This window comes from Pan troglodytes, chromosome 1 (assembly GCF_028858775.2).
Source record: "Pan troglodytes isolate AG18354 chromosome 1, NHGRI_mPanTro3-v2.0_pri, whole genome shotgun sequence".
Lineage (NCBI taxonomy): Eukaryota > Metazoa > Chordata > Mammalia > Primates > Hominidae > Pan > Pan troglodytes.
The window spans coordinates 29,091,252-29,116,112 of record NC_072398.2 but is presented as its reverse complement, the minus strand read 5'-3'; the positions used below and the strand labels follow the sequence as shown (position 1 = coordinate 29,116,112).

The window sequence follows — 24,861 nt, the reverse complement described above, 5'->3', positions numbered from 1 at the left end:
ATATATATATATATATATATATAAGTGCATTATGCTTTCTTTCTTTTTTTTGGAGACAGTCTCGCTCTTTTACCCAGGCTAGAGTGCACCGGTGCGATCTCAGCTCAGTGCAACCTCCGCCTCCTGGGTTCAAGTGATTCTCAGCCTCCCGGGTATAGATGGGATTACAGGCATGCGCCACCATGCCCCGCTAATTTTTGTATTTGTTTTAAAGTAGAGATGGGGTTTCACTATGTTGGCCAGGCTGGTCTCAAACTCCTGGCCTCAAGTGATCCACCCACCAAGGCCTCCCAAAGTGCTGGTATTACAGGCATGAGCCACTGCACCCAACCAATGCTTTCCTTTTTGTTTGTCTAGAGACAGGGTTTCACTCTGTTGCTCAGGCTGGAGTGAAGTGGCATGATCACAACTCACTGTAACCTTGAACTCCTGGACTGAAGCAATCTTCTTGCCTCAGTCTTCCAAGCAGCTAGAACTACTGAAGCGTGCCACCATACCTGGCTAGTTTTTTTTTTTAATTTATTTTTTGGTAGAGACAGGTTCTTGCTATGTTTCCCACGCTGGTTTCAAACTCCTAGCCTCAAGAGAGCTTCCTGCCTCAGACTCCCAAAGTGTTGGCATTACAGGCATGAGCCACTGTGCCCAGCCATTATATATTATAACTTTTAAGATACAACTTGATTAAGATGCTAATGCATTATGCTTTGCAATTATTTGATACTGAAAATGTGTATCCAAAGTCACTTTTCCAAATGTATTGAAAGGATTTGCTTAGTAAAACAAGGAGTAATCCTGAGAAAAATGATATGTATGCACATATAATCACGTGTATTTGTCTATATATGGACAGACATGTCAGCACCCATGAGTTTAAAGTAAGTCACATCAGCTAACCAAGTAATCATTTACATTTACCATTCTCTTCAGAAATTTTAATTCAGCATTTATGTGTAGTACGCTTCTTCAAAGTATTAAAAAATATTTTTTATGATTTATTTTATAAAGTAGGGTTTTTTTTTGGAAAAGGTCCATTTAAAACAAAGATTCGTTAACCTACAAATCCACATTGAAAACTAATCTAAACACATGTTACTTTCTTGTATTGTTCATATTTCTGGAAGTTTTCAATACTATTACTTTTAGGAATCAATTTGTGCAAAGTAGACTCAAAGTTTATTACAGGAAGCAAAGTATCTTCACCTAAAGATGTACATCACAGTATACCTAATCAATACAAAAAAAGCAACTCTAGTCAGACTCAGGACTTTCATAGATGGAAGTGATCTTAGAAATAATGTGGTAGAACCTTAATTGACAGGTGAGTAAACGGCCCGTGAAAGGCTACATGCCCTTACAGAAGGCCACCAGCCAGTGAACCCATGGATGAACAAAAGGCCAGGTTTCTTGACTATTTTGCTTGTACTCCATGTTTAAAGAAGATCAAAACAAAAGCACAGAAGGCTACCTAGCATATTGAAGGAGATATACTTACTTGTATTTATTTCCAGTTCTTGGATGTGGTTGAATTTTGCAGCGATAAAGGGTTGGATCTCTCATGCATCCATTGTTACTACTCATGTCAATTTTTGCTCGCAAACAACAGGACTGACCAAACTGGCTCCCTTTTTTCATTTCTTCCCACATTTGTAGATTCTTCTCAATAGCTATAAAATGATAATTATATTACGGTTCACTAATCTGGTTAAATTCAAATTATTCTCATAGTGCTATAATTTGATATAAATTTTCATGTTCTTGTTTTATAACCACCCTGTGTTAGTTTAAAAACACTGTAATATTTCCAGTATCCAGTACCAAGAGCAAATGCGTCATTTTTTAATGAAAGAAGTTTCACAATACATTTAGCAAATACAAATACGTTTTAGAAAAGGTAACATCAATACATTCCACTCATGTGGTATCAATTAAGCATAAGAAAAAGTACAAGGCCTGAAGGCTCCGCTCACCTAGTGTTTCCCTTCCCATCATGGCACAATGGGCCAGCCCCTTCTCTTCTCATCTCCTTGAAATTTAACATTCTGCCTTTAAAGCAGAAGCATTCTTATTTTGCCACCTCATGCCTAAGGGACAGAATGGTTTGGTCCGGCCCTAAGGTCCCACAGGCATTGGCACTACAGACCGTGCCTATCTAAAGAACACAGCTCAGGTTGAGAGTCTGAGCTCATGGGCTCCCTGAAAGCCCCTTCATCATCCCAATGAGAAGCAGGACACTCTTGGATCCAAGAAAATAAGAGGTGATAGAAAACAGTGACACAGGAAAGAAAAGAGTTTAATACCAGAAAAAAGGACTCTATATTCCAAGTGGCTATGGTTCCCTCTATATCACAATATCTAGCAAAAACCTGCCCTGTATGCATACAAACTGTTAAACAATAATTTTCTGTGGAAGCTACTAGAAATGTAAGACACTTGCCCTCAAATAATCAAGATAGGTCTAAAAGTCCATTGGTTAGCCACCTCTGAAAATGTAGAAAACCTTTTCAAAATAAAAAAGACTCATTATAACTATTTTAATTTACTAATACTTCCCAAATGTGGCACTCCAGGTTTAATTATAGTGAAGTTCTGACAACATAATTACAGAATGAAAATCACCCAATTTAGAAGTTCAGGAGAGAAGCCATGAATAAGAAAGATATGCTCTTCAGTCAAGTGATATTTCAGAGATACAGGTTAGTACTGAGCTTGTACTATATATTATATTCATATTTACCCACATGCCAAAAGGAAGACTTGGTTGACAAAATTATCATCAAACATTGTATTATAGAAAGGCTAAGTATTTAAAGTAAGAAAACTGTAAAATGTTGCAGAAGGAATCCTTCAAATTGAATGAATACAATGCAAAAGACTACACATAATAAGTGAGATACTAAGGGCATATTCACATGCAGTTGTGATGTTAATAAAATAACAAGAACATAAAGATAGAGGAAGAAAAAAGATTTCTAAGACAAATGAGTCATATACCCAAATGTATTTAAAGTAGCAGCTTTTGCCAGATACGGTGGCTCATGCCTGTAATCCCGGCACTTTGGGAGGCCAAGGCAGGCAGATCACAAGGTCAGGAATTCGAGACCAGCTTGGCCAATATGGTGAAACCCCGTCTCTACTAAAAATACAAAAATTAGCAAGGTGTGGTGGCGCACGCCTGTCATCCCAGCTACTTGGGAGGCTGAGGCAGAAGAATCACTTGAACCTGGGAGGCGGAGGTTGCAGTGAGCCGAGATCGCGCCATTGTACTCCAGCCCAGACAACAGAGCGAGACTCCTTCTCAAAACAAACAAACAAACAAAAAAACTAGCAGCTTTCACAAAAAAGAAATCACATTCTACTAAAGAAGCACAATATAATCAATTAAAATATAAAACAATGTGGCTTACGGTTTTTTCTATGTTTAGATTCTATCCTCTGCTCACGTTCTGCTTTCATCTGTTCAGCAGGAGTATCATCCACATAAGCCTTCCCTTCTTGAATTAGCTTCTCTGCATACTTCATTATAGTTTCAAAATGATCTGAAGTATAAGTAAATTGATCTGGTTTGATATGCAACATTGCAACATCTTCCAAGATAACCTGTAGTAAGAAACCAAAATAACCATCAGTATATCTTTTGCATTTTTTCGTGCATTTTCAACCCTTGATACTGCATTTAAGCAAATGTAATATAGACCATCAGTCTTATTTAGCCTGAAAATGGTTGTGGAAGTTACATGATATTAGATCAAAAAAGAAAAAACAGATAGATACTCATATTAGCCTCCAAATTTCCAGCTGAGAAAGCTGATCTCACGATGGAGTTTTCCATTTACTTTGGAAAAGCTGGTCATTACTGGGAGAACTGACAATCATTTGCCCTCTCTTTGAATACACTGCCATACTTCTGAATAAAGATAAGAGGCTAGGAAACCTTCACATTTTCCAATACCTACTTAGTGTTTATTTCATTCATAAACTTAAGATTATATGACCAAAAAACCTGCCTCCAGTGACCATTTAATAAATTGGTATTATAGGAAAACATATCATTCAGGTAAACTCTATAACTGGGGAAAGGAAAAATAACTCTTAAGTTTTTTGGTATGGGAGCTCGACATTTCTTGGCTTAGGTCTCAGATATGGAATATATAGATAGGGAAAAAAGCAGCTATGAGAACAAAATTTATTTTCATACCATGAAGGTATTAGGTAATCCTGTAACTTTAATTCACTTTTCTGGCAAAGGGTCATCACTACACTTTTAATTACCTTCTCAAAATCTTCCTTTTCTTTTTCAGGATTTGTGTCATCAAATCTCATGATCAGTTTCCCTTTAAAGTTAACCTGGTAGTGCTGGTTCAGAAGAGCAGCTTTTGCATGCCCAATGTGTAAGTAACTAAAACAAAAACATTTCACAAAGAAACTCATTAACATGTTTTAACTAAATACTTAAACTTAACCTTTTTTTTTGAGGAGATGAGAACTAAACAAAAGTCCTTCTAATTGGTACCCAAGTCATATTTTATTTTCTAACAAAAAGTACTGTGATAGAAAATCTGACCCTGACAGGAAAAAAAAAAAGACTATACCATATATAAAACAATTATAAGAAACAACTTCAAATGTAAAATCTCACAGAGGGGACAAGGTATTTACAAACATTGCAACCTTAAGGAGACTCTCCTTTTTCTTTTTATCAAAAAGAATGATCATTTAATTAAAGTAAAGCTGCTTCAAAATTGTTTCCAACGCTACCTTCCACTGTTTGTCTTTAATAAGACCTACTACTACTGAGAACTGGGTGCCCACCTATGCCACTGGAGAGAAGCTCTTCTGAGACTGTCACTGTGATGACTAAATGAAAAGAGCACACGACAATTAGTAAAAGCCGCTTTACTTCTCTAGGCTTTGGTTTTCTCAGATGCCAAAATAAAAGTTGTTTTTTTTTTTTTGAGACGGAATCTCGCTCTGTCGCCCAGGCTGGAGTGCAGTGGCACGTTCTCAGCTCACTGCAACCTCCACCTCCTGGGTTCAAGCGATTCTCCTGCCTCAGCCCCCCAAATAGCTGGGACTACAGGCACGCGCCACCACGCCCAGCTAATTTTTGTATTTTTAGTAGAAACGAGGTTTCACCATGTTGGCCAGGATGGTCTCGATCTCTTGACCTCGTGATCCGCCTGCCTTGGCCTCCCAAAGTGCTGGGATTACAGGCGTGAGCCACCGCACCCAGCCAAAAGATTATTTTTTAACTTTAATTTTTTAACTTCTATTTTAGGTTCAGGGGTACATGTGAAGTTTTGTTATATAGGTAAACTCATGTCACGGAGATTAAAAATAAAAGAATTTTAACTAAATAATCCCAAAGGTCTCATCAGCACCAACACTCAGTGAATCAGAATCTACAAAAACACTGTTCTGCTGTTCCTATGAGCAGCTGACAATTGTAAGGAAGAATACAGATCAGAGACACTGTTGACAATATCACACATCAACACCCTCCTTCTATCAAGTACATGAGTAAAAGAAAATATGTTACACCACTATGTTGAAATACAGTTGATTGGGCTGACAAGGCATGAAGCAAGGAAGTTTAATCAGCTTTCACCAACTTGTATTAGTTTCATATTATAATGATGGCAGCAGAGGTACAGTTTTTTTTGTTGTTGTTGTTTTGTTTGTTTTTTTTTTGAGACGGACTCTCGCTCTGTCGCCCAGGCTGGAGTGCAGTGGCGTGATCTCAGCTCACTGCAAGTTCTGCCTCTCAGGTTCACACCATTCTCCTACCTCAGCCTCCCAAGTAGCTGATACTACAGGTGCCCGCCACCATGCCCGGCTAATTTTTTGTATTTTTAGCAGAGACGGGGTTTCACTGTGTTAGCCAGGATGGTCTCGATCTCCTGACCTTGTGACCCGCCTGCCTTGGCCAGCAGTTGTACAGTTTTAAGACAGTTACCTGGTTTCCCACACAGGTTTGATCTCAGTTGATATCCATATGGGAGGGGGAAAAGTTTATGAAATTATATTATTTTATAAAATAAAAATTCATAAAAGTTTATGAATTTACATTATTTTCAAATCAATCAAGTTTTAAAAAGTCATTAGCATGCCAGATCAATGATTCAACTTTAAGAAGGGCTTGGGCCGGGCATGGTGGCTCACGCCTGTAATCCCAGCACTTTGGGAGGCAGAGGCGGGCAGATCACAAGGTTAGGAGTTCAACACCAGCCTGGCCAACATGGTGAAACCCCGTCTCTACTAAAAATACAAAAATTGGCCAGGCACGGTGGCTCACGTCTGTAATCCCACCACTTTGGGAGGCCAAGGCAGGTGGATCACGAGGTCAGGAGATCAAGACCATCCTGGCTAACACGGTGAAACCCCGTCTCTACTAAAAAAAATACAAAAAAATTAGCCGAGAGTGGTGGCAGGCACCTGTAGTCCCAGCTACTTGGGAGGCTGAGGCAGGAGAATGGCGTGAACCCGGGAGGTGGAGCTTGCAGTGAGCCAAGAATGTGCCACTGCACTCCAGCCCGGGCGATAGAGCAAGACTCCATCTCAAAAAAAAAAAAAAAAAATTATCTGGGCGTGGTGGTGGGCGCCTGTAATCCCAACTACTCGGGAGGATGAGGCAGGAGAATTGCTTGAACCTGGGAGGTGGAGGTTGCAGTGAGCCAAGATCGCGCCACTGCACTCCAGCCTGGACAACAGTGCGAGGCTATGTCAAAAAAAAAAAAAAAAAAGGAGGGTTTATATACAAAGGCTAATGCAAACAACTACAATGCAACATATTTAGGGCTATTCAAAACTTTATACATATAATAAAGGGCTGTAGGCCAGATGCAGTGGCTCACGCCTGTAATCCCGACACTTTGGGAGGCCAAGGCAGGCGGATCACCTGAGGTCGCGAGTTCAAGACCAGGCTGACCAACATGGCGGAACTCTGTCTCTACTAAAAATACAAAAAATAAATAAATTAATAAATTAATTAATTAAAAATTTTTTAAAAAGGGCTGTATGTGATATCCCAGATGAAATCTTAGATCAGAAAAGAGATACTAGGGAAAAACTAACAAAATCCCAAAAAAGGATGGAGTTTAATAACATATTAATATTAGTTCATTAGTTGTGACAAATGTACCATAATAATGTAAAATGTTAATGTTAGGAAAAACTGGGTGCAGGGTACATGGGAACTTTCTGTACTATTTTTGCAACTTTGTGTAAATCTAAAACTATTCTAAAATTAAAAATTTATTAAAAATAAAACTAAATGAAGGGCCATAAGTTCCCAGGAAGAAAAATACTGTGGTGTACTTTTAACTTGAGGGCGTTGCACCCAATAACATGTTATAACCATTGTCAAGAAAAGATTAACAATTAGTACCTATTATTTTACAGTTAATGTGCTTGGCTTTAAAATATAGAAATTAATTTAAGAAAGGTGATGAGATCAAAACATTATTTCAAAAATGTTATTTCTAAATCTGAAATAATGTGCGCAGGTCTAACAATTCCAAACCTCAAGAAAGCTAAGAGGACTATAAGTCACAAGACAACTAAAATCATCAGTTAAAGAGTGACTCTATATCAGAATCGCTAAAACACACACACACGCACACACACACACACACAAAAGAATCATGCTGCATGAGTTAGAACTGATGCTGAATTGGGCTTCTGCCACATGTTAACAGATACATGTAGTATAATTTTTAATTATATGGATTCTAGAGCCAGATGGTAGAGGTTTGAGCTTGGCAAGTTACTACAACATATGAATCTGTTTCCGAAACCATTTGTAAAACAGAGATAACAACAGTGCCTCCTCAGAAGGCTGTTGGGATTAATAAGTTACTATAAGTAAAGCATGTGGTACCACCTGTACATAATAGCTGCTATGTATATGTTAGCTAAGAATAAGAATAAAAGACTAAGCCAAGCCTTCTGGCCTTTCATTTAAGACACAGAAAAGAAAAAATGAAAAAATAGTAATTAAAGAAAAACTCTTTAACAGTATAAGAAGAGATGATGAAAACTATGCATAGTAAAAAAACCTAAATACTGATTTATATTCCTAACCCCAAAACTGTCTCATGAGCGCAGTCTCTGACATAATTTACAACAGGTAAATATATATTATACTGTAAATATACAAACATGGGGAACTCACTATTCCCAGAAGTGGCAGTGACACAAAATATGAAAAGATTTAAAAAAGACAAATGTTCAAGTGGCGCAGCTATAAATGGCCACTGCCAAAAAAAGGTGGCTTTTAGACGATCAAGGTCACTATCCAACAGGACAATCATGACCTCTCATACCAAGTGCACAGTAGCAGAATACTAGATGGTAGGAACCCAAGATGTCTATAGATATTAAACCATGTAAGGTAAGTATTATTTATGACTGAATCCACTTAGTCAATTACCAATCAACCATTTAATGATCAAGTCTGTGAATTTTCCACAGTCATCACTTCTGTTTCATCTCCTTCTATCTACCCTTTATTTCACCCCCTGAATCAGCAAACATAGAAAAGCAGAGACAAAATGTGAAATTCTAAAAGCAATTTTACTGTTAATGATGCTTATGAAATAGTTTGGAAGAACTATTAAATACATAGCTAAAAGAAAATTGTTTCTGTATCTTCCAGTTTCTACTGTGTACTATAGAAAGGTGAGAACTTCATTATGGTGATAGAATACAAAATCTGAAAAAATTAAATTTGGAAATCTTAAATTTGGAAAAAATAATCACCTCAATTACAAAACATGGCAGAACATTTTCCTAATGGTTAATTTTCTAAGTGAGGCTAACTGCTTTAATAAGAGGTATTTTATTATATTAACATCATTGGAAGGATGCTATTATAAAGCTTGTCCAGTATACTTCAAATAGGATGACAGGTGTGCGAAGACAAAGACTTCCTTCTCAGCCTTGGGGAATGGTGGGCAAGGGCTGAAGCAGCCCCAGCCTGGTGATCACCATACAGAACAGTCTTTTTCTCTAATGAGCTATTCAAATACTACTTTCCATGGGTGCCAAGAGATAAAGGGGTTGGGAAACCTAATGGAAAGAAAGGAATAGGAACAGGCTTTTCAGGACTCCCCTTCATTTGGGGAAAAAAAATAACTTAAAGACCAATGCTATTATAACTTCAACTGCTAATTAAAAGGACTGCTCAGGGTACACATACAAATCCAATTAAATGAAAGCCCAAAAATCTAAAAATAAAATGAAATTTAAGGTTTTTTATTTTTGGATATTTTGTTAATTACATAATTAAAGTTCGGTCAGGATAAAACTAAAATGTCTCTTTTACTAAGTTGACAAACTAAAACTACAAATTAAATCAACATTAACTATTAATAACATAAAAACTGTTACAACGTTTAGAATTTTAACTCTCACAATTAAAATCTTATGTTCTTCTATATTATTAACCTATTAATACTTTAAGTACTTAATCACTGTTTTAAAGCTTTCCCACTAAATATATTCAATTATAAATGTGAGTTACATTTTCTTACCCACTAGCCTCTGGAGGAAATCTGACAGTAACCTTTCCCATCTCCGCACCTGGAAGCTCAACAAATTTCCCAACATCTTGCTTTTTCTCAGGTGCCTGAAAAACACAACCACCATCACAACGAAAAGTCTTATGGTTAAATGTCTAAGAACACACTCATTCAACAAATGTGCCAGGCACTACACACACTGGTTATGAAAAATATGATGACTAGAACATCATCCCTACACTTGAGGGTACAAAATCTGGTTAAGAATATAAATAAAACCAAATACCAGTAATACAGATATGTTCAGGGTGCTGTTCGGGCACTCAGTTGAAATTAATCAGCAATACCTAGGTTTATCAGGAAAAGCTTAAAAGGAGTTAAGAACCAAGCTGGACCTCGAAGATAAGTAGAAATGTATCAGATGGAGTATATGGGATGCTGGGCACGGTGGTTCACACCTGTAATCCCAGCACTTTGGGAGGCCGAGGATGGCAGATCACTTGAGGTCAGAAGTTTGAGACCAGACTGGCTAACATGGTGAAACCTCATCTCTACTAAAAATGCAAAAATTAGCTGGGCCTGGCAGCATGCACCTGTATTCCCAGCTACTCAGGAAGCTGAGGCAGGAGAATCGCTTGAACCTGGGAGACGGAGGCTGCAGTGAGCCGAGATCATGCCACTGCACTCCAGCCTGGGTGACGAGCAAAACTCTGTCTCAAAAAAAAAAAAAAAAGTATATGGGGTATTCATTCTAAGTAAATAAATAACAGAGTAGGTAAGGCACAAAGGCAGGAAAAAGTAGTGCAATGTCCATGAAAAGTTAGGAATGCATATTGGGTGGGTAGGGAAGGAAGCTGAAATAGATTAAGTCAAAAACACAGAGGACCTTTTAAGTTTGGCTTTTAAGTTTTAGGCAATGAGGAGTCAGTCCTCAGGGATAATAGGACCGTGGATTTGTGTTTTCTAAAGTGATACCCTGAACTAGAGAAAGATGAGACAAAAGGAAGTTTATTTATGAGATTATGGTATTAAACCAAGCAAGGAAAAATTAGACCTCAACAAAGTGCAACAGCACTGAAGACGGACAGAAAACAAATCTACACACATGAGAAGTCATAACAGGACTCGTTGAGTAAATGTGAAAAACAGTGAAGGATGAGTAAAGATTTGTAGCCAAAACAACTGAGTGGACTGGGCTATCTTTATCCAAGTAGACAGTAGTTTTCAAATTTTACATTAGAAAACCTTAATTAAATCAAAACTTTACAACACATTCCTAAAGTGTAAAACAGATCGAAGTGGAGCAACTCTGGTTGAGAAAAGGAGCTTTTGTACTGTACACTATGTCACATTTTCCTACAGAATCAATGAAAAAGTGCTGCAGAATCCCAGGACTTGATGCTCAATGGTTCAAAAACCAGGAGATTCAGAAGAAAGAAAAAATTGCAAAGGTGTAAAATTAATGAGGTTTTATTTATATGGAGTTTGGATTGCCTAAGGGACATACACTGGATGATCAAAATATTTAGCTATATAATTATAAAGATTAGGGCTTTATATAGATGAACAATTAAATGTGAAACCAAGACTTAAAAATGTCAGATTCTTGCAAGAAGATCCTTTTAAATTTATTAAAAGAAAATAAACTTTATGAGTAGGAATAATTGTCTTTTCAGACCTAGGGCCTCAGACAGACTGAAATGTCATCTTTTTTTTGTTTGAGATAGAGTCTCGCTCTGTTGCCCAGGCAGGAGTGCAGTGGCGTGATCTCGGCTCACTGCAAGCTCCGCCTCCCAGGTTCACACCATTCTCCTGCCTCAGCCTCCCGAGTAGCTGGGACTACAGGCGCCCACCATCACGCCCGGCTAATTTTTTTTTTTTTTTTGTATATTTTTAGTAGAGATGCGGTTTCACCGTGTTATTCAGGATGGTCTCAATCTCCTGACCTTGTGATCCGCCCGCCTCAGCCTCCCGAAGTGTTTTTTTTTTTAAAAAAAGAAAAAAAGGCTTACCACTCGAGCCTTGGTTGTTGAAACATCCCACTTGGTACCTACTGACTGGAAGGCCTGCTGGGCTTCAAGAAAGCCAAACCAACGTTTTACATGAACTGGAGCTTTCTTCTGTTTCAACTGTTCTTGCCAGGCAGCATTTCCTATGAGCAAAGATAATTTTAAACTATTCAATAAATCTGCAGCTTCAAAAGCAAAGTTCCAGTTGTGACTAATTGAAGTAATTGAGATGGCTTAAAGTTGTGCTTCTAAAGAAAATGAAATGTTAAATATCTGGATATACACTGAACTGTTTTCTAAAACAGTTAGCTCTCTGTGTCCATGGGTTCCATAACCGTAGATACAACCAACTGAAGATGAAAAATATGCAAAGCTGGGCATGCTGGTTGCTTGGGACCTGGTGAGGGTGGATGATTACAAAGCAGCATGAGGAACTTTTGGGGGTGGTGGATGTATTTATTATCTTTATTGTAACCATAGTTCCACAGCTGTGTGTGCGTGTGTGTGTGTGTATGTATATATACACACACATATATGTCAAAATTTATCAAAATATACATTTTTAAATAAGTGTGATTTTCTGTATGTCAATTATACCTCAAGAAAGTTGTATTTGAAAAAACTGTCTTTCCAAGTTGGAAAAAGCATATTCTTACTTGTTCCAAACTAGTTGTAGAAGAAGGAAGTGACCTCCAAGAAAAACCACAACTCCACATCATCCCACTACTCCCTAACCTCCCAGTCACACACTCACTGAGCAATAATGGCTTTTTTCAAGTCAGAGACAAGTGTCTGGAGTAAAATAATAGCTGAAGTAGGAGAGGTGCTAACATAAATGGGATGGGGACTTCTTTATCAGGAATAAGATCAGCTCCAAAGGCAAGAAGGAAGTTGGGGTTGTGAGACAGACGATGGCAGAAAAACACAGGGAATTCCCGTAGCTGAATAGGAATAAAACAGCCAGGGAGGTCATTCCCCTGTAATAAAGTCCTAAGTTACTGTCTAAACATATATATACACACACATATACATACATGCATACATACAGAAATATGTATAATTTTTATCCAGCAAAATATTAAACGATTAAAACAGAGGATTATTAAGAATTATTGATACCTTTTAGGGTGGCCCAAACGCATAAATCTGCTAAACTCAAGGAGTTTCCAACTAAGTATGTTCTCAGAGACAGGCAATGATTGAGTTCATTAATTGCAGAAGTAAAGGAATCACATGAAGATAATTTTGTAGCACTGAACTCCAACCAGTGATCAATCTGTCAACATAAAAGATAGAAAAGAAATGCATTCCAACATTTCAACTTATAAAAAGAAAGACCATAAAAAAATTCTAGTTAACTAGAGCAACAGTACACTCTTACTATGCTTTTCCTTTCTCAAATTATACAATTTATCATTATGTGGACTAAATTCTGATTGCCTAAAATCTAAAATAGAACTTCAATAAATGCCACATTTATTTTGCTATGCTTTCTGCTTTTTTTTTTTTTTTTTACAGGAGTGTGGCAGGGCACTTCAGGAAAGAACAGGAAAATAAGAATTTGAGAATTGGTGGCAGAAATAAGTAACCAACCTGAATGAACCGAAGGGATGGTACCTAGCCAAACAGATTCATTTACTTGAAAAATTTAAAAGTTAGTACTTAGAAACCATTCTGTGTACTTTGAATTTTATGAGATTTAGGAAGGTTAGAGCAGAATACAAACAGGAAAAAAAGCAGCATCTAAAAAGCAGTACCATCATCTACTGCATAATGACATTTCGGTCAGTGACAGACTGCATATATGACAATGGTCCCATAAGGTTATAGTTTTATCTATGTTGTCTATGTTTAGATACACAAATACGTATTGTGTTACAATTACCTACTGTATTGAGTATTGTAACTTGCCAGTATAGGTTTGTAGTCTAGAAGGAATAGGCTACACTGTACAGCCTAGGTGTATAGTAGGCTATCCCATTTAGGTTTTTGTAGGTACACTCTATGATGTTGACAGAATGATGAAACTGCCTAATAACACATTTCTCAGAACGCATCCCATTGTTAAGAGGCACATGATTGTATATAAATTTAATTTACTACTGAAATAATTAATTAAACGAGGCATACACTTAGAAAGAAAAGAAAATGGGATCCAAACTATGCGTGTTACCCTGTTCAAACTTCTTAACTTTTCTAGGCCTGCTGCCTTATCCGTAAAGTAAGAAAGTTGGATGAGATGATCTATAGAGCCCCATCTGGCTATGAAATGCTAGGAATCTGTGAAGGCCATGATGGCACTAAATGCTCCCAAAAGAACAGCTGGTAGGGGATTAAAGGTTCAAACTTAGGAATTACAAAAAAAGAATTTTTTTGTGACAAAAAAAACAAGATGAGCATTCTGTACCTTGGTCTATATAATTAACACTCCGTTAATATCCTTAAGTAGAATAGTTCATAAGCCAACAATAAATGATGAGGTTCCCATAAAAAAACAGAAGCATAAGACAAAACACACACAACAAAATGTTCATTGCTTACCTCAGTATGTTCCATCAGATTAGAGCCATATAACCCAGCTGTAGTTGCAACTCTAGCCAAGTAGCGAAGTATAGAATTCACATCTGTGAATATCACATTTCTAGAATATAAGCACGAGATAAAATATTACTGCTGCTCTAGCAAATCAGTAAGTCATGAGACTTATGAAGAAATGTAAAAATGGAAACTTTATTATATTTACCATGTATTTTCTACTATAGTAAAAAATAGATCTGCTAATCGTTCGTTTGTTTCAGATGCAGTTTCACTCTTGTTGCCCAAGCTGGAGTGCAATGGTGTGATCTTGGTTCACTGCAACCTCTGCCTCCAGGGTTCAAGCAATTCTCCTGCCTCAGCCTCCCAAGTAGCTGTGATTATAGGTGCCTGCCACCACGACAGGCTAATTTTTTGTATTTTTAGTAGAGACAGGGTTTCACAATGTTGGCCAGGCTGGTCTCGAGCTCCTGAACTCAGGTGATCCACCTGCCTCAGCCTCCCAAAATGCTGGGATTAGAGGCGTGAGCCACCGCGCCCAGTCTGCTAATTTGTTCTTTACATGTCTATTCAGAGGTGCAAATATGAAAATATAACTGGGATGTTGAGAATAACAGTGATTTAAAATAAATCAAGGCTGGCCAAGCGTGGTGACTCACACCTGTAATCCCAGTACTTTGGGAGGCCAAGACGGGCGGATCACTTGAGGTCAGGAGTTTGAGACCAGCCTGGCTAATATGGTAAAACCCCGTCTCTACTAAAAACACAAAAATTAGCCAGGCATGGTGGCATGCACCTGCGCTCCCAGCTACTTAGAAGGCTGAGGCACAAGAATCGCTTGAACTCACAGTGAGCTGAGATCACACCACTGTACTTCAGCTTGGGTGAAAGAGAGAGACCCTGTCTCAAAAAAAATAAATAAATAAAATAAATCAACGCAAAGGAGCCAAGAATATATTGCTAATAAAGAGGCTAAGAAGGCAGATCAAACCTCATCCAAACCCATCACAAGCCAGGTGTGGTGGCTCCTGCCTGTAATCCCGGCACTTTGGGAGGCCGAGGCGGACAGATCACTTGAGGTCAGGAGCTTGAGACCAGCCTGGCCAACATGGTGAAACCCCGTCTCTTCTACAAATATAAAAATTAGCCGGGTGTGGCGGTGGGCACTTGTAATCCCAGCTACTCAGGAGGCTGAGGCAGGAGAATTGCTTGAACCCGGGAAGTGGAGGTTGCAGTGAGCCAAGATTGTGCCACTGCACTCCAGCCTGGGCAGCGGAGCAAGACTCCACCTCACAACAAAAAACAAAAAACCACACACTGTTGGTGGGAGTGTAAATTAGTCAAACCACTGTAAAAAGCAGTATGGCATTTTCTCAAAGAGCTAAAAACAGAACTACGATTCAATCCAGCAATCCCATTACTGGCTATACACTCAGAAGAATATAGTTCATTCTACCATAAAGACACATGCATGGAAATGTTCACTGCAGCGCTATTCACAATAACAAAGACATGGAATCAACCTAAATGCCCATCAGTGACACACTGGATAAAGAAAATGTGGTACATATATACCACAGAATACTATGCAGCCATAAAAAAAAAGATCATGTCTTTTGCAGGAACATGGATGGCACTGGAGGCCATTATATTTAGCAAACTGACACAGGAACAGAAAACCAAATACTGCATTCTCTCACTTGTAAGTGGGAGCTTAATGATGAGAACACATGAACACAAAAAAGGGAACAACTGACACTGGGGCTTGAGGGTGGATGTTGGGAGGAGGGAGAAGAGCAGAAAAAATAACTATTGGATGGCTTAGTATCTGGGTGACAAAATAATATGTACAACAAACCCCATGACACAAGTTTATCTACATAACAAACCTACACATGTACCACTGAACCTAAAATAAAAGTTCTTAAAAGAATAAATTTATTTTTAGCAATGAAACAAAAATACTGCAATCATAAAACAACAAGATACTAAAAAAAGAGTATCCAGAATGTAAAAAAACAGAACACTCAGATACTAAAAACATAATAGCCAAAATTAAAAACCTCAATAGAAAAATGGGATAATAAAGTTGAGAAGTTGAGGAACTTTCCAGAAAGTAAAGGAAAAAAAAAAAATGGGCCAGGCATGTTGGTACACACCTGTAGTCCCAACTACTCAGGGGGCTGAAGCAGGTGTATCGCTAAGCCCAGGAATTGGATGCTGTAGTGTGCTATAATTGCACCTGTGACTATCCATTGCACTCCAGCCTGTACAGCATACTGAGACCTCCATCTCTAAAAATAAAAATAAAGAGGCCGGGCGTGGTGGCTCACGCCTGTGATCCCAGCACTTTGGGAGGCCGAGGTGGGCGGATCACCTGAGGTCAGGAGTTCCAGACCAGCCTGGACAACATAGTGAAATCCCATCTCTACTAAAAATACAAAAATTAGCCGGGCATGGTGGCACATGCCCTGTAATCCCAGCTACTTAGGAGGCTGAGGCAGGAGAATCGCTTAAACCTGGGAGGCAGAGGTTGCAGTGAGCCTGGATTGTGCCATTGTACTCCAGCCTGGGCAACACAGCAAGACTCCGTCTCCAAAAAAAAAAAAAAAAAAAAAATAGAAAGATGGAAAATGGAGGTGACAACTTAGAAAAATAAAGGACTAATCCCAACATCCACGTAAAGAACTGAAAATAGAGAGAAAAACATTTTTCAAAGAAAAAATGTTTTCAATTTCCAAAAGCAGGATTTCCAAGTTTCCACAATGAAAGAGGCAACCAAATGCCCAGCAGAACAGATGAAAAATAGACCCAAACTAAAGCATATTATTGTAAAATTTGAGAATACTGACTCCTAAGGAAAGATTCCTCCAAACTTCCTGAAGTCACATAGAAAAGTTCAGAAATCAGAAAGTTTCAGAAGAAAATTACAAAGCAAACAAACACCAATTATTCCATGGAAAACTAACAGTTTTACATGAAAAGCAATTATACTATGTGGCTCAGTAGTAAATAAAACTTACACGGTCATTATAATGTAAATACAGAATGGTAATCAAATGACAATTATGGTACAACTACACTGGGAGAAAGGGGGAGATAGAGAGCAGAAGTTTATGAGTATGGGGTGACTGTGTGTATGTAGTGGCAACAGGGGAAAGTGTTTCAGCTTTATCTTTTTTTTTTTTTTTGAGATGGAGTTTCACTATTGTTGCCCAGGCTAGAGTGCAATGGCACAATCTCAGCTCACTGCAACCTCCACCTCCCGGGTTCAAGCGATTCTCCCGCCTCAGCCTCCTGAGTAGCTGGGATTACAGGCATGCACAACCATGCCCGGCAAGTTTTGTATTTTTAGTAGAGATGGGCTTTCTCCATGTTGGTCAGGCTGGTCTCGAACTCCTGACCTCAGGTGATCTGTCTGCCTTGGCCTCCCAAAGTGCTGGGATCAAAGGCGTGAGCCACCACACCCAGCTCAGCTTATCTTTTTTTTTTTTTTTGAGACAGGGTCTCCCTCTGTCATCCATGCTGGAGTGCAGTGGTGCGATCCTGGCTCTACTGCAACCTCCGTCTCCTGGGCTCAGGTGATCATCCTGCCTCAGCCTCCCAAGTAGCTGGGAGTACACCCAGCTAATTTTTGCTTTTTTTTTTTTTGTAGAGACAGGATTTTACTATGTTGCCCACGCTGTTCTCAAACTGCTGAGCTCAAGCAATCCACTCGCCTCGGCCTCCCAAAGTGCTAGGATTACAGGCTTGAGCCACTGCGCCTGGCCACATACCCTGTTTCATAGGGGAGCAGAAAGATAGGGAATGCAGATAATTCTTTTGAGCGAAAGTAAATCATCAGAATAAATGGACCAGGAAGTGGGCGCAGGGAGGTGAGAGAGCAACATTAAAGGAAGAAAAGAAACAGAGTGGCACAGGAACAAAGACTGTCTTATTACACGTGTAAAGTCACCTAGGTAATATCTTGAAGCTGCCCTCAGAAGAGCAGGTGAAGTCTGTCTGAGCTGGGATTGACTGACCTTTCCAGATTATTTGATGAGATCCACAAGGAGGGGACTTAAGTCAATTGCATTTCTTTTGGAAAGATGCTTTCTTGGCCAGATGAGGAAATTCTAGAAAGTCCCTCTCTATATGATGGGGGAAGTGGGCATGTTGGGTTGTGAAAGGAAACAAGGTTAGAGGTACCCTGATTCTGAGGTAGCTTCTAAGGCCTCTCAGCATGTCAAAGCGCCAGTCTTTGGGGTATTGCTTTCTGAAGCAACATTCCCCTGTCTGAAACTTCCCTAGAAGTTTCAGTTAAAAGCTGAGTTGGTGGTTGTACAGGAAAAAATCAACAGCTGGGCGCCAAAGGATCCCATTAAACCAGTCACTCATTTCTGGGAATAGGCCAGTCCAATTAAATAACCCTGCCTCATTTCAGGAGCTGGTGTTGCAGATGGGCTCTCAAAGCTAGACCTCTAGTTCCTCTTAAACAGACTACATGGGGAATCAGTTTGCTGAAAAATTTAACTCTCTAGATTCAATTCTTTTAGAATAAAGAAAAGTATACTTCTTTCTAGGGACAATCTACTTAATTAGTAAGTAAAACAAGCATACAACATTTAATGCTGATTTTTCTTTTTTTTTTTTTTGAGACAGAGTCTAACTCTGTCACCCAGGCTGGAGTGCAGTGGCGCGTTCTCGGTTTACTGCAACCTCCGCCTCCTGGGTTCAAGCAATTCTCCTGCCTCAGCCTCCCAGGTAGCTGGGATTACAAGCATGTGCCACCACACCCGGATAATTTTTGTATTTTTAGTAGAGACAGGGTTTCACTGTGTTACCCAGGATGGTCTCGATCTCCTGACCTCGTGATCCGCCTGCCTCAGCCTCCCAAAGTGCCGGGATTACAGGTGTGAGCCACCGCGCCCGGCGATGCCGAATATTTCTTTAAATGCCATTCAGAGGCCAAACGTGGTGGCTCACGTCTTTAACCCTAGTGCTTTGGGATGCTGAGGCCGGAGGATGGCTTGAGGCCAGGAGTTCGAAACTGGGCTGGGCAACACAGTGATACCCCATCTCTACAAAAAACATTTTTTAATTAGCCAGGTGTGGAGGCATGTGCCTGCAGTCCTAGCTACTCAGGAGGCTGAGATGGCAGGAACCTGAGTCCACGAGTTCTAGGTACAGTGAGCTATGATCATGCCAGCCTGGGCAAAAGAGGGAGACTCTGTCTCTAAAAAAACTCTAAAAAAAAGAAAAAGCCAATCAGTACTGAAAATAAAAAGATGAAAACACTTACTCAGAAACATGAAGAATATTCTCTTTCCCTTCTTCAACGGAAATGCTGACATCGTCTTTCACGTGTTCTACTGCCAGCAAAGCTCCTATAAATAATATGAAAAGATTTTTTATCTTTAAAAGCAATGCAGTATTTATAACTTGAATCATAAAGCAATCAGGATGAGTCAACAAACCAATATTAAGTCCTATAAGGAGTGAACTTTTTTCTCAGTAGTCTGTAGACAGAAAATATAGTCTTTTGTCTCAGAGCAGCAACAAATCAGAATCCAGAATCCATTCACTAGCATATCCAACTGGTTTTGAATTTGTTCAGCTTTCAGTTAGAGACACTGAAATTAATCTGCTTCTCCCTTCGGAGACAAAAAGAAATTAGCATAGTGCCAGCCAGGCATGGTGGCTCATGCCTATAATCCCAGCACTTTGGGAGGCCGAGGCAGGCGGATCACCTGAGGGCAGGAGTTCAAGACCAGCCTGACCAACATGGAGAAACCCTGTCTCTACTAAAAATACAAAATTAGCTGGTCATGGTGGCGCATGCCTGTAACCCCAGCTACTCGGGAGGCTGAGGCAGGAGAATCGCTTGAACCTGGGAGGTGGAGGTTGTGGTGAGCCGAGATTGAGCCATTGCACTCCAGCCTAGGTGACAAGAGCAAAACTGCGTCTTAAAAAAAAAAAAAAATAGTATAGTGCCTTATATAAAAGCTTTTGTTAATATGTTGACCTTGGATTTTTAAAAAACTAAAAAAAAAAAAAAAGAAAAAAGCTATCGTTAATAGTATTTGAGTGACTATTACGTCTTAGTCACTATGCCAAATGCTTTACAGTTAGAATTTTTCATCTTTGGGGTAACCTGTAGAGTTAGATTCAAAGGACATGATATCTCATGCCTATAATCCCAGCACTTTGGGAGGCTGAGGTGGGAGGACTGCTTGAACCCACAAGTTCAAGACCAGCCTGGGCAACATAGTGAGACCCCGTCTCTACAAAAAAATACAAAAATTAGCTAGGCATAGTGGTACACACCTGTGGTCCCAGCTACCCAGGGGGTTGAGGTGGCAGGACTGCTTGAGCCTGGGAAGTCATGGCCACAGTGAGCCGTGATTGCACCACTGCGTTCCTGCCTGAATGACACAACGAAACTGTCTCAAAAAAAAAAAAATGAGAGATACTTTCATCCCCATTTTACAGAATAGGAAAGTAAGGCTTAAAGGAGTTAAATAACCAGCCTAATGTCCTTGACAAAATATATAGCAGTCAGGATCTGAATGCAAGCCTCATGTAGTCCACAGCTCAAACTCTAAAACAGTGTAATATGGCCTTTTGACACTTAATTGATTCATTAATCCTCTGTCCCTTAATTTGATTAAGATAGACAGGCCAGGCGCAGTGGCTCACGCCTATAATCCCAGCACTTTGGGAGGCTGAGGTGGGTGGATCACCTGAGGTCGGGAGTTCGAGACCAGCCTGACCAACATGGAGAAACCCCATCTCCACTAAAAATACAAAATTAGCCAGGTGTGGTGGCACATGCCTGTAATCCCAGCTACTCAGGAGGCTGAGGCAGGAGAATCGCTTGAACCTGGGAGGCGGAGATTGTGGCGAGCCAAGATTGCACTATTGCACTCCAGCCTGGGCAACAAGAGTGAAATTCCATCTGAAAAAAAAGATGGACAACTAGCACCCAGATACTGGTTTATAAACACCATGTTCCACTGGAAACAGGGCTGTGGCAAGGAAGGTGCAAAATAAACCTGAAAAATCTTATTGTGTTAGAAAGCAAAGGAGTACTCAAAGATAGAGAACACATATGTCGAAAGGACATAGAGTCTCTACTAAAAATACTAAAAATTAGCTGGGCGTGGCAGCACAGGCCTGTAGTCCCAGCTACTTGGGAGGCTGAGGCAGGAGGACCACTTGAACCTAGGAGGCGGAGGTTGCAGTGAGACGAGATCACGCCACTTCACTCCAGCCTAGGTGGCAGAGCAAGACTCCGTCCCAAAAAAAAAAAAAAAAAAAAAAAAAAAAAGCCACGCGCAATGGCTCACACCCGTAATCCTAGTACTTTGGGAGACTGAGGCAGGCGGATTGCCTGAGCTCAGGAGTTCAAGACCAGCCTGGACAACATGGTGAAACCCCATCTCTGCTAAAATACAAAAAATTAGCCAGGCGTGGTGGCATGTGCCTGTAGTCCCAGCTACTTGGGAGGCTGAGACAGGAGAATTGCTCGAACCTGGGAGGTGGAGGTTTGCAGTGAGCCAAGATTGTACCACTGCAGTCCAGCCTGAGCAACAAGAACGAAACCCCATCTCCCAAAAAAAAAAAAAAAAAAGAAAGAAAGAAAGAAAGGACACACAGTCCAGGTTGGAGGGGCTTCCACTGGCAAATCAGGGTACTGACATCGAAATAAATGAGATCAATTTTAGCAAACCCATACAATGAAATTTTATCCAGCAAATAAAAAAATAAACTACTGGCCGGGCGTGGTGGCTCATGCCTGTAATCCCAGCACTTTGGGAGGCTGATGGGGGGCAGATCACGAGGTCAAGAGATCGAGACCATCCTGGACAACATGGTGAAACTCCGTCTCTACTAAAAATATAAAAAATTAGCTGGGCGTGGTGGCGTGCACCTATAGTCCCAGCTACTCGGGAGGCTGAGGCAGGAGGATCACATGAATCTGGGAGGCAGAGGTTTCAGTGAGCCAAGATCGCACCACTGCACTCCAGCCTGGTGACAGGGTGAGACTCCATCTCAAAAAACAAACAAACAAAAAACAACATCAACAACAACAAAAGTAAACTACTGTCATAGACAAAAAGATATATGAATTTCAGAAGTATTATCTTAGGCACATATGAGAATATAAGAATATATATAATATGATTCAATGTATATGAAATTATAGAAAAAGCAAAACAAGAGTGACAAAAAGAAGATGAGTCGCTATTAGGTGCCAGGAGTAGGGAAAGGAATGACTGCAAAGGGGCATGAGAGGACTTTCTGAAGTAATGGAAATACTCTACATGATGACTGTGGTGTAGATTACACACTGTACACATTTGTCAATCACTTAAAATTGGTGAACTTAATTGTATACAAGTTATAATTCAATAAAACTAATTTTTAAAGATAAAATAATTTTAAATAGAAAATGAAAATAATACAAATTGTAACTTCTTGAGTATTTTTGCTATGATTTAAATGGGAAAAAGAGAAAGCTCTCCTCACAGAAAAATGCCAACTAATACATACAGAAGGAATGGTAGAATGGGAAAGTCACTATCTCGCAAACATCATAAAATCATAAAAATCAAGTTAGGCAGGAAGTATCAATGGATACTGAAACTAGTGGGTGAATATCTGATGCAAAGTGGAACATTTACATGATTCCAATGCATCTGCCCATTAAAATTAAGGTTAGAATCATCAGTAATGGGAAAATTAAATTCATGCACCAACTGATGGGCTGCAATGAAGAACAAGGAATAACTACGCTATTCCTGCCAAAAACACAGAGCCTGGATCTAGACACCAGGAAATATCAGACAACTTAAACAGGGGATATTCTTCAAGTTAAGTGGCCTGTAATCTTCAGAAAGGTCAAAGCTATGAAAGCCAAGGGAAGACTAGGAAACCATTCCAGACTGAAAGAAACTGGAGAGAGGTGACAATCAGATGCAAACAAAGCATAATACGGGATTTTGATCTCAACACTATGGAGGGTCTGGTTGTAACAAATAATGATAGAACAAGGATGGGGTCTGTGCATTAGATGGAAGCATTGTATCCAAGTGTATTTCCTGATTTGGGTGCTTGTGTGAGATCACCTGGAGTTTCCAAGTTTGTTGGGGATGTACACTGGAGTTATGCTGAGATATTGAAGCCTCATATCTACAGTATGCTCTTGGGTGGTATGGGGGAAAAAGGTCTTTGTTCTAGCCTTGCATCTTTGTTTTAAGTTTGAAATTAACATTAAATATATAACATGATGAATGCATACAAAATAGGAAAATTCTAGCAATGCAACTATTATTTTAAAATGTTTCATCTAATTATATTACTTAAAGATAAAATGTAATTGAATTAAACTGGGAATAATTAAATCAAAAATTAAAAAGGGAGAGGAGCAATTAGAAAAATGATATATTTGATAACTGGCATACAGTTCAAAATGACAAGAGTTTCACAGAATACTGGCAGAATTCTGAGTTCTGTAATACACTACAGAAACAGGCCACCTTCAGGGTGATTTTCTAAGTAACAAAAAATGTATCAGGAGGCTGGGCATGGTGGCTCACACCTGTGGTCCTGGCACTTTGGGAGGCCAAGGCGGGCGGACTGCTTGAGGTCAGGAGTTTGAGACCAGCCTGGCCAACATGGCAAAATGCTGTGTCTACTAAAAAATACAAAAATTAGGCGGGCATGGTGGTGCGCACCTGTAAGCGCAACTACTCGTGTGGCTGAGAACAAGAATTGCTTGATCCTGGGAGGCAGAGGTTGCAATGAGCTCGGTCTCAAAAAAACAAAAACAAAAACAAAAAACAGTATCAGGAGCTTTAACTATAGTCTCACTTAACTCTGGCAACCAATCCTATATGGAAGACATTATTCTCCCTTTCTTAAAACAAGGAAACTATGGGAGAAGCTAAATAAGGAACTTGTCAAGGTTTCACAACTAATAAGTGGCAGCCAGGATTGGACTCAGGTCTGCAGAAACCAAATGTCTTTGCTCTCAATCATGAAGGCACTCTAATGCCTTTCCAGCTCAGGAATCAAACCCATTCCTTTTAGAGTTCATTGATTTGTTGTGCGGTTAGTCCATTACTGCAACCAATATGCCAAAACATTACCATCTTTTAAATGTTTAAAATGGCTATTAAGTTGTGTTTTTGTTCAACAACCTTAAAACATCACCAAAGTTGAGAATATAATGAATAATTTCATCAGCCCCACGTGGTCAATTGTATATAAAGGTATGGGCTTCTTCAACATTAGAAAGTACTGTGTGTGTATTATCATACATATGCATTAACAAATATTAGGTCAGGCTGGGTACTGTGGCTCACGCCTGTAATCCTAGTACTTTGGGAGGCCAAGTCAGGATGGCTTGAGCCCAGGAGTTTGAGACCTGCCTGGGCAACACAGTGAAACGCCATCTTTCCAAAAAAGACACAAACAGAAAATTAGCCAGGCATGGTGGCACGCGCCTGTAGTCCCAGCTACTAAGGAGGCTGAGGTGGGAGGATCATCTGAGCCCGGAAGTTCGAGGCTGCAGTGAGCCTTGAAAGCGCCACTGCACTCCAGCCTGGACGATAGAGCAAGACCCTGACTCTCAAAAGAAAAAAAAAAATCGGCAAACTACTTAAATTCTTCTGTGTAATTTCCCAAAGTAATGAAAAAGCAGAAATTCTAAGCAATCTACCAACAATAATCTTGGTCATGTCGAAAAAATAATTCCAAACAGAACTTAAGATGTGTCAGTAAGGTGACAGATCCAATGTTTACTCTGAAATTTA

General features: G+C 39.6%; 1 protein-coding gene across 2 annotated transcripts in view; it reads right to left on the bottom strand.

The window, feature by feature from the left end:
* The window catches only part of EPRS1 (glutamyl-prolyl-tRNA synthetase 1), a 78,137-nt gene that overhangs the window by 52,258 nt on the left and 1,018 nt on the right, over positions 1-24,861 (bottom strand). The window contains exons 2-9 of one of the 2 annotated variants that reach the window (XM_009441507.5): positions 19,344-19,428; positions 14,069-14,168; positions 12,647-12,803; positions 11,531-11,670; positions 9,531-9,625; positions 4,270-4,396; positions 3,405-3,597; positions 1,493-1,664 (exon numbers count right to left, since the gene is read on the bottom strand). In XM_009441507.5, coding sequence (XP_009439782.2) covers positions 1,493-1,664; positions 3,405-3,597; positions 4,270-4,396; positions 9,531-9,625; positions 11,531-11,670; positions 12,647-12,803; positions 14,069-14,168; positions 19,344-19,428 — 1,069 coding nt within the window. The remainder of the gene's footprint in view (positions 1-1,492; positions 1,665-3,404; positions 3,598-4,269; positions 4,397-9,530; positions 9,626-11,530; positions 11,671-12,646; positions 12,804-14,068; positions 14,169-19,343; positions 19,429-24,861) is intronic. The other variant, XM_063791810.1, reaches the window with a different exon arrangement.